The sequence below is a fragment of the Echinops telfairi genome, unplaced genomic scaffold (assembly GCF_000313985.2).
Source record: "Echinops telfairi isolate 266 unplaced genomic scaffold, ASM31398v2 ScPeMD7_7461;HRSCAF=8499, whole genome shotgun sequence".
NCBI lineage: Eukaryota > Metazoa > Chordata > Mammalia > Afrosoricida > Tenrecidae > Echinops > Echinops telfairi.
In genome coordinates, this window is record NW_022111361.1 from 5,852,338 (window position 1) to 5,863,002 (window position 10,665).

Consider the following 10,665-nt stretch of genomic DNA (forward strand, 5'->3'; position numbering starts at 1 on the left):
TTATTTTGTCATATCTTGCACTGTCTGACGTCTCCCTTCACCCACTTTTCTGTTCTCCATCCCCCAGGGAGGAGGTCACATGTAGATCCTTGTAATCAGTTCCCTCTTTCCAACCCACTCTCCCTCTACCCTCCCAGTATCACTATTCACACACTGGTCCTGTAGGGATCATCTGCTCTGGATTCCCTGGATTTCCAGTTCCTATCTGTACCAGTGTGCTTCCTCTGGTCTTGCCAGACTTGCAAGGTAGAATTCGTGTCATGATAGTGGGAGCGGGGAGGAAACATTTAGGAACTAAAAGAAAGTTGTAATTTTCATCGATGAACTGTTTTTCTAAATCTTCTACATGTATCATTCAGTTTAAGCTTCTCAAAAATCCTGTGCATGGGGGTCGGAGCAGGGGCTAAATGCGGTTGAGAGGGCCTCACATGTCTATGGTTCCAGTGGGATTTTCACTGTCATCCCAACTCCAGAAAACCTAACTTAAAAAAAAATTTTTTTAATCATTTTATTGGGGCTCGTACAACTTTAATCACCATCCATCCATCCATCCATCCCTTGTGTCAAGCACATTTGTACATTTGTTGCCATCATCATTCTCATAACATTTTCTTTCTACTTGAGCCCTTGGTATCAGCTCCTCATTTTTCCCCCTCCCTCCCAACCACCCCCTCGCTCATGAACCCTCGAAAATTTATAAATTATTATTATTTTGTCATGTCTTACACTGTCTGACATTTCCCTTCACCCACTTTTCTGTTGTCCGTCCCCCAGGGAGAAAACCTAACTTTAAAATAATAGTGTTATTGCCGTATTTTCTCTCATATTCAGAAGATTTGTGCAATTATCACCACATTTAATTTTAGGACATTTTCTTATACTCATTGCTTTTAGGCCCCCATTTCCCCTTCCTCCCCTGCCATGCTCCTGTGCAGTTTCTGTCTCTGTAGATCCACTGATCCTGGGTCTCATATACAGAAAATCATACAAACTATAAACAGAAAGAAAGCAAACAAAACCCAGCAGCAATGGCTAGATAAAATATAGAAAAACCTCAATTAAAGAGAAAGCAAAAAATTATGAAAAATGGAAACAACTTTAAAATGGGTCCAAAGGGAGATCAAATGATAAGACAGTACATTTTAATCTAACTAGATCTGCCCTCCCCGACTTTGCAATGTTTCCTGCCTGATAGGAAGGCTATTCGCAGTGCTTCTTCTGAGATGTTGAGGAAGTAGACTGGGTCCCTGATTGTCACAGGGAGCTATGAACGGACCTTGGCCGTGCTGTTGGGAAAGCAAGATCTGGGATCCAAACCCATCAGCCCTAGAGACCTTTTGTAGGGTCACACTGAGTCAGCATCTACTTCACAACAGTCAGTTTAGGTTTCCGTTTGGAAATTCTGACTGGTAGTGTGAAATAAAAGGATTTGAAAAAAAAAAAAGATGAGTTGTACTTTTGTAGCTTGCATGTTGCTATGCTGTTGGAAGTGATGCCACTGGTATTTTAAATACTAACTGAGTCACCTGTGGTGTCATGGGGTCACTGAGGGGGCGCAGGGGGTGCAAACTGCACTGGGTGACACGGTGAGAGGGATGTCTGTCTATAAACTGTCCAGTGTTTCCGGGGAAATTTATAATTTTTTTATTTAAACATCCTACATTTTCCATAAACCTAGCTTACATGTATCACTCTACCTACAAGGTTAAAATGCCATGGTATTTTATATTTTGAACCTTCTGATTCACTTAGGAGCCCTGGCGGTGTTGTGGCTATGCCTTGAGCTGTGATCCTCATGGTCAGCAGTTTGAGACCATCTCCCGCTCTGCAAGGGAAAGACTGGGCTTTCTACTTCCATAAACAGTTACCGCCTCAGGTTTCGCTATGAGTCATCATTGACTCGATGGTAATGCGTGAGTGTGTCCTAGGACCAGAGGCACAAAGGAAGAGGGGAGCATTTTTCATCCCCGATCAACTCCCCGACTTTTCCTGCTCGAGTGCCCAGTGAATGACCAGGGACGCACGCGTCCCAGGAATGAGAAGCCTCTGGTCGCAGTTAGTGAAAGAGGCTAGTTTACGTAAGAGGCAGAGAGGATTCTAGGGGTTACACCAAGGTGTCTCATGCATCCTGTAATGTGTCATTCTGAAACGCTGCGGCTCCAGGACACAGTCAACAATTCTGATTGTGCCAATTCACATGGAAACAAATTTTCATGATATGCAAACTGACAAACAAACAAACTGACAAACAAAAAAAGACATCTCTAAAATTTCCTTCCAGCACTCATGTAAAAGGATGGGGCCGACACTGCCTCTTCCTGCGTCGCTTTCAAAGAAACCAGGAGACCTTTAGGCAAACATCCTCAGTACTGCCCTTACACAGTTCTTGATCCTGTTTGCTGTCCGTATTTATTTCAGTCCGATGCCACCGGGACAGCAGTGTTCTTTAGAGGAACGTGTGGTGTCTGGCCCAATTCTGCACTCCCCAAGGGACAGCCCTGGTGCGAGGATCTGACTGTGGTCATGGAGAGGGCGGAGACGAGCAGTAAAGAGAAAGAACAAGAACATCTTGCCCGGACCGCGGTGGCAACGTCCCGGTCTTCCAGCCTGACGTTGCAATGGGGGCACCATTTTCACTGATTTGAGGAAACGTCTCAGCAGGTCTCAGAGCAGGAAGAGGGGAAGGAAACAGGCCAAATGGAATAAAACGTGATTTGTTCCTTCACCTCCCTCCTACTTTGAGTCACTTTTGATGGACAGCAACACTATAGAGCAGAGAACTGTCCCTAAGGTTTCCAAGGCTGTGAATCCTCATGGAAGCTATCTATCTGTCTTATCTTCCTCGAAATGCGTGACGGCCTAGTGGGTTGGGCTAGCACTCCAAAACTTATCCCACTGTGCTACCAGGACTAATTTTCTATACTAGAGATAAGTTGATTTCCAAACGTTGAGTTTTTCCCTTTACCAGATCCCCCCCCACCTACCCCCAAATAATAAAATATCCTGAGAGTTCAGAATATAGGGCCTATCTATTGTGGGAGTGGCCTAGGTGATGATCAATAACTTCTTACCAATGATTCAGTGTACTAATAATTTTTGTGTGGTTTTTATTCATGATTTACAACTCTAGCACCTCATAGGAGCCCTATCATAGGGGTTAGCAAGGTCAGCTGTTCGAAACCACCAGCTGCTCTGAGGGAGAAAGACCAGGCTTTCTACTCTCCTAAAGAGTTAGTCTCAGAAACTCACAGGGGCAGTTCTACCCTGTCCTACAAAGTCGCCATGAGTCAAGATCAGTTCAATGGCAGTCAGTGAGCACTTCACAGCCTTCAGTCATATCAAAGTCTCAAAAAGAGATAACATGTGATTTGATATTTTATCCAATGTTAATATCGTTTCAGTTATAAAATTAACAAATGGAAAGGCGTTCATTAAAAAAAGTGGGCTCAATTTTAGGAGGAGGGAAAGACTGGAGTCTATGAGTTAATCACGTTAAATTTTAAAACAAGGCAAAACCAAACCTCCTGCCATTAAATCGATACTGACAAATGACCCTGCGGGATAGACAACAGCTCCTTAGGGCTTCTTTTTGGCAGCAAATTGGCCAGTAGATTTGTGCCACCAGTCGGTTTGCGTTGCTGACCTTTCTGTTAGCAGCCCACTGATTAACCGGGGCTCCGTAAGTTATCAAAAAAGGAGAGTTGAAATACATGCTTAGGAGACCATTGGTCAAAAGATAAAAAAAACCATACTCACTGCCATCAAGTTAACTCTGACTCATCTTGACCCAATGGGGCAGAGTAGGGCTGGCCCCCTGGCTTTCTGAGGCTATCCGTCTATATGAGAACAGAAAGCCTCTCTTTCTCCAGGACAGCCACTGGTGGAGTCAAACTGATGACCTGTGGTTAACAACCTAGCACTTAACCCACTATCTTACCAGGGCTCCTTTGGTCAAAAGATACTCTGTAATAAAAGCAATTTAAGTGTCACTAGAGAAAGATGAGGCTTTCTACTTCCATACAGAGTTACAGTCTCAGAAACTCACAGGGGCAGTCCTACCCTGTCCTAGAGGCTCCCATGGCGAGTCGGCATCCACTTGTTTGTTGGCAGTGAGTTTGGTTTTAGAGATAAAGACTAAATTAGCTTTTCAAAAGTCCAATTCAGAGTTTTCTTCCTCATGTGCAATATATAAAAGGAAAAGGGAGGGGGGGTGGTGGAGAAAGTGGATAAGTTCAAGTTAACATCTAAAAACTATAGTTTAGGACAAAACAAAACTAGGCCAGTATCTTCTAGATAATAATATCTTCTATAATTTTTAAAATATAAACATGACTCTTGAAATTTAAATTTTGTGTTAAAATCAGGGTCTCCTGTTGAAGCTATTAAAATTCTAAAAAGAAAGATATGTTAATACTAGATAATTTCTTTAGAAAGTTAAAAATATCCTTTGCCTGCTTGAAAAAAAATTTATTTGCCCCCTGGTGGTGAAATTATTATTATTTTAAAGTTAAAATAAGACTTTAACTGTGAAGTCTTGGCTTTAAGAGCTATTCCTTCTGTGCTGATCAAAAACAATAGGGAATTATATATTGGACATGGAGTAGAGGGAGGCTGGGCTCCATGGCACCATTAATATGGGTGTGATGCAGCAGTTATCTCTGAGACAATAATTTAAACGTTTTCCTTATCTTACCACTGGAACTAAGTTTTTCTTAATTTGTCTGTCTTCATTTCTATAATGATCATATTACTAATTCAGTGTTCTGAAAAAATGCTGCCTCTTTTCAGGACATTTAATACTAGGCATTTTTTAATATATAAACTGGAGGGGTATGTTGATTGAGGTGAATTATCCTGGTTTTCTTTGTGCTCTAATTTGGGATCACAAACAAGATTAGGGCTCAGAGGCAGAATGCCAACCCAAGCGGTTCAGTCTGAAAGAATAGATGATGAAGAGGTCTGTTAATTTTTTCTTTTGCTGACTAATTGGAGCCTTTGTAGATGAAGGAAAAGCAACGGATGCTGGCACAGGCTGAATCAAGGAGGCTGTCGGAGAGAGTATCCCAACTGGTTAAAGGGAGAGAGAGAGAACTGATTTTCAAATTCAGAAAACGGATTCAAGTGAGTTACTAGAAAGCTTTGAAAAGTGAGTGGTATTCTTGGAACTGTAGATGTTACAAGAAAAACCAAAAAAACATTTTATCAGGGGTTTTACTGTGACTCATTAAACTATGTAAAGCAGAAAACATCATTATCTGAAAATGCAGAACAACTTTTAGAGTGAGACAACAATGGCCAATGGGTTCAGTGCTTAAGTTGAATACTTTACTCAATTGAGGTGCATGTGCTTAATTAAGGATTGATTAAGTAGCTTTAAGCTAAACTTAGCAGGAAAACCATCCGTTATATGCCGTTAAGGGGTTGGAACAGAAAAATTAAACCAAACGCAAACTGACTCCTGAGAACACTTGGTAGCTTAAGAGCAAATTGGCCTTAAAAAAGAAAGAAAGAAATACCATACATCAGTACTATGTTCTTTTCAAAGTCACCTGAATGAGACCAAAGATAAGGGTGGAAGGGGGCAAGGTAACCAAATGAAGAAGATGCAACCACCAGCTAGCTGGTAATGATGAGAATGTTCACATATTGTGAAAACAGAACTAAAATCACTGAACAACTGGTGTAGATTGTTGAATGCTGTGGACACCTTCACCCAAAATGCAATGAAATGTTATTTTAGAAAATTAAACCAGCTAACTTTTAGAATCAGTTACTATTTTGGGAAGACACACTTGCCTCCCATTGTTCCGGGCAAGCTAGTGACTGGGTAAATTTATGGTAAAGGTGGCAACCATGGATGGGTCAGATTTAATAACATACGGCTTTAAAGCCAACTTCAAAACATTTAAAAAATAAATGGGATGCATTTAAAGTACGATTCGTACAACAAAGAAGAAGACTTTGTTCACAATGGTCATAAACCGAAAACCCCATCTCAGCCCTGGAGTCGATTCCGATTCAGGGAGACTCTATCGGGCAGGATAGAACTGCCCTGATGTGCTTCCTCAGGGGTACTCCCTAGGGCAGGATAGAACTGCCCTGATGTGCTTCCTCAGGGGTACTCCCTAGGGCAGGATAGAACTGCTCCGATGTGCTTCGGAGACTAACTCTTTATGGGAGTAGAAACCAAAAACCAAACTCACTGCCATGGAGTCTATGCTGACTCCTAGAGAACCCATCGGTTTCTGGGACTATAACTCTACGAAGTAGGAAAGCCCAGTCTGTCCCGCAGAGCTGCCGGTGGTTTCGAACTGCCAACCATTCTGATCCCAGACCAACAAGTAGCCCCTGCCACCAGGCTCCCAAACTCCCATAATCTCACTCTATGCCAAAAACCACTTAATAACCTTGGCAGTGAATTTCATAGATGAGGAAACAGCTCTCCCAGCAAGTAAGGAGGAGAGTCAGGGTTCAAACCCCATGTAGCCATCTCCAGGATCTGTGCATGTCCACTTCATGAGGGACGCAGAGCCGGAGGATCCCATGTTCCTGATGGACCCCTTTGCCATTCACCGCCAGCATATGAGCCGGATGTTGTTGGGGGGCTTTGGATATAAACCCTTCCTCAGCATCACAGATGGCAACATGCCAGGGACCAGGCCTGCCAGCCGCAGGATGCAGGCTGGGGCTGTCTCCCCCTTCAGGATGCTGGGAATGTCCGGTGGCTTCATGGACATGTTTGGGATGATGAATGACATGATTGGGAACATGGAACATATGACCGCTGCAGGCAAGTGCCAGACCTTTTCGTCCTCCACGGTCATCTCCTACTCCAATACCGGGGTTGGTGCTCCCAAGGTCTACCAAGAGACGTCAGAGATGAGCTCGGCACCAGGCGGGATCCAGGAGACATGGAGGATTGTCCGGGACTCGGAGAGTGGCCTGAAGCAGATGTCCATTGGGCACCACATCCGAGACAGGGCTCACATTCCCAATGCTCCCGAAACCAATGCACAGGGGACCAGGAGGAGAGGCAGGACTACCTCAGCCTGGATGAGAGTGAGGCCGCAGCCTTTGATGGCAAGTGGCTGAGGGGCCTCCCCACCTGGCTATAGAGGGACCTGAGGACTCCCCGTCCAAAGGCCTGGGGTCCTCTGCCTCTCTTGTACAACCGCGAGAACTTGCCCCTCTCCAACTCCCACCCCCAATTTAATATTAATTAATAGGCAAGCCGGCCCCCACCTCTCCCTGGGGGCCTCAGGGCAAACGTTCACAGCCCCTCGTACCTACTTCTAATGTACGTCCCTTACCATGATGTGTTCACTGACTTGATTTTTCATTTTGCTGCTCCACCTCGCCGTCCCTCCCCTGCCACGCAGAGAAGGAAAGGTCTGTGGAGGTAAGCTCTGGGTGCAGGGGCCTCCTGGGTCTTCATCCACCTCTTCCTCAGAGCCCTGCTGTAGGGGCCATTGGTCCTTGACCAGGACTGTGGAGGGAGAGGAGTGGTCTCATTCCCAACTCCTTCCCAGCCCGCCCACCCACACACATAACAAAGGTCTACCCTACACCCTCCTCAGCCTTTATTTTTGATTTGTGCAACTTGTAACTAGGTGTTTACGGAATAAAGAAGGATGGAAAAAGAAAAACAGAAGGAAAAAAAAGGAGTTGTTTCTACCCAGACTAACACAGTGGGCTTTCAGTAATTAAGCCTTTGGAAAGCCAAAGTTATAAAATTTTTTGACTGCACACAGATATGCAGTCCTAACCCCCTTGTTCAAGGGTCAGCCGTATTTGCCCACGTTTTCATCACTCGTAGCTCAGTGTGCCCTAAGGATTGTGTCTTCCTTGCCTTTTCCCTTTTCCCAAACTCACTGTCATTGAGTGCACTCTGATGCATAGCAACTCTATAGGGCACGTTAGAACTTCTCCTGTGAGCTTCCAGGGCTGTACAGTAGAAATCCTCTTCCGTCTCCCACGGAGCTGGCTGGTGGTTTCATTAGCTGCTGAGTTAGTTAATTGTGCCACCCTGGCCGATAAACACATGTGGGGCTAATTGAAAGGTGGAGGGATAAATGGGTGGTGAGCCTCGCCTTTCTAGTTCTTGGGTCTCTTGCTTTGTCATGGTCGCACCAGGGTGCAGCTGCCTTAGCAGTTCCCTGCTTCAGCTTGCAAGATTGACTTCCTACAAGACACCCCCAAGGAGAAGCCGCATGGACCTATCCCGATGCAGCCCTGGGTGCTGGAGCAGCCGTGTGGAGACCCCTGCTAGTGCTGAGATGCTTATTCGTTCACTGACTCAGCTTTCCTCCTGCAGTCGGCATTATTGTCTCTGTTTTGTGAGGTGGAGGACTTTGTGGACTGGTGTTGGGTTAATGGGTTAATGTTGGACTTGTGGGCTTGGGCAGCATTGGGTTGGGATGTTTTCGTGATGCACACTTTCTTTACATAAAACTCTCATACATGAGTTGCTGTGGATTTGTTTCTCTAAAGTACCTAGACTAATACAACTGCCCAGTGTGTAACCACTAGGCCACTAACCCACCCCTGTACAATCGCTTATCCTAGATATTTCATAGAAGTGGGTTCATACGGTTTTTTTTCTTTTGTGACTGATCTATTTCACTAATCAATGTTACTGCATATTTTGTTACCACAATGAAACAATGAAAAAACAAACTAGACCTCGATCAGGAACAAAAGACATTCCAGTTGGCAGTGGCTTGGATAAAAAAGAGCCTTTCAGGTACAACGGTCAAGCACTTGGCTGCTGACTGAAAGGCGGTTTGGACCCACCTGTGGCACCCCAGGAGAGAGATCTGGTAATTAATGTTTCCTTCCCTCTAGAACAGTGGTTCTCAACCTCAATCCTTAATACAGTTCCTCATGTTTTGGTGACCCCCAACTATAAAATTATTTTCGTTGCTACTTCATAACTGTAATTTTGCTGTTATGAATCGGGCAACCCCTGTGAAAGGGTCATTTGACCCCACAAAGGGGTTGCAACCCACAGGTTGAGAACCACTAGTTCTAGAAAATCCTACAAATCAATTCTACTCTGTCCACATGGGGTACCTACAAGTCCAAATCGCTAGTGGTCACGGGGAGGAGAGGAGCCAGTCAGGGTGCAGTATAGCACTGATGAAACATACAACTTTCCTCTAGTTCTTTAATGCTTCCTCTCCCCATTATCATGACCCCAAGTCTACCTTACAAATCTGGCTGGACTAGAGCATGTACACTGGTACAGATCAGAGCTGGAAACACAGGGAATCCAGGATAGAGAAACCCCTCAGGACCAATATTGGGAGTAGTCATATCAGGAGGCTAAGGGAAAAATGGGGGAGATAAGGGAACCGATTACAATGATCTATCTATAAACCCCTCCCAGGGGAATGGACAACAGAAAAATGGGTGAAGGGAAGCAGTGGACAGTGCAAGACATGGAAAAAATAATAATTTACAAATTATCAAGGGTTTGTGAGGGAGAGGAAATATATGAAGCTGCTATCAAGGGCTCAAGTAGAAACAAAACGTTTTGAAAATGATGATGGCAACAGATGTACAAATGTGTTTGGTACAGTGGATGGGTGGATGGCTCGGAGCTCCTAATAAAATGATTTTTTTAAAAAAGAAGGTAGAAAAATGACACTTCGGGTGAGATTCTGAGGATGGTTATTCTGTGGCTCGGGGTCCAGACTAGAAGTGCCCCAGGGGCTTTCCTGTCACCTTTATGTGGGGCCTTGCTGTCCACGAGAAGAATCACTTGTGGAACTAAGACCTTGATGCTCGCAGCCTAGCTCTAAACCACTATTGGCCACCAGGGCTCTTCCGGACTGTGCTGGCGGCACCGTTATTAATTCTCCGAGGCTGCGGATCTTATCTTTATGCCTGTAACTCTTTTTAAACCATCTTATTGGGGGCTCGTACAACTCTTACTACAATCCATCCATCCATCCATGGTGTCATGCACTTTTGTACATTTGTTGCCATCCTCATTCTCAAAACATTTGCTTTCTACTTGAACCCTTGGTATCAGCTCCTCATTTTTCCCCTCCCATGCCTGTAACTCTTAATTCATAATTGAAGTATAACTTTTTAGTTTAGGTCCCATTTCTAGTGTACCTCTCAAAAGGGTATCCTAGACGACTCCCTGGACTTGCGTCTGTAGCCCTGGGTTTAACTCCTACATCTTAGCTGACACAATAATGCACTGTATGGGGCAGGGGCCATAAGCAATACAACCAGATTTCCAAGACGCGGTTAGGTTTACTCGTGTCGGGCAGAGCCGGAAGGGAGCGATTTCTGACCGATTCTCTACGTGGGTGTTCCAGGTGGAAGCGCGATGTCGGTCATTGTTCACGGCGCCAAGGAAACCTATGCTCAGCTCCAGCATGCTCCACATCCTCGGCGAGGCGTCGGTCAGAGGCCCCAGCCGGGGGCGCTGGTCTTCTCTACTTCCGGTCCTGGCCCCTCTTCCCCAGTTGCTAGGAGACGTGACGTCACCGGAAGCCAGGACTGGGATAGGCTGAGGCCCCGGGAAGCCGCTCCCGCTCGGCCACCTCCGCGCCGGCGCCGACTCTCCAGCTGTCTGGTAGGCCCGGAGGTGAGGGTCCCGGGCAGGCGGAGCTGGCCGCCGCCCGCACGTCCACTCGCCCACCGGCTCCC

General features: G+C 45.4%; 1 protein-coding gene and 1 pseudogene across 1 annotated transcript in view; both read left to right on the forward strand.

Annotated features, from left to right (window-relative positions):
- Positions 1-4,912: 4,912 nt before the first annotated feature.
- LOC101662685 lies at positions 4,913-7,115 on the forward strand (annotated as a pseudogene).
- A 3,227-nt stretch (positions 7,116-10,342) lies between these two features.
- The window catches only part of DNAJC1 (DnaJ heat shock protein family (Hsp40) member C1), a 217,616-nt gene continuing 217,293 nt past the window's right edge, over positions 10,343-10,665 (forward strand). The window contains exon 1 of the mRNA XM_045300227.1: positions 10,343-10,591. Within this exon, the coding sequence (XP_045156162.1) occupies positions 10,343-10,591 (249 nt within the window). The remainder of the gene's footprint in view (positions 10,592-10,665) is intronic.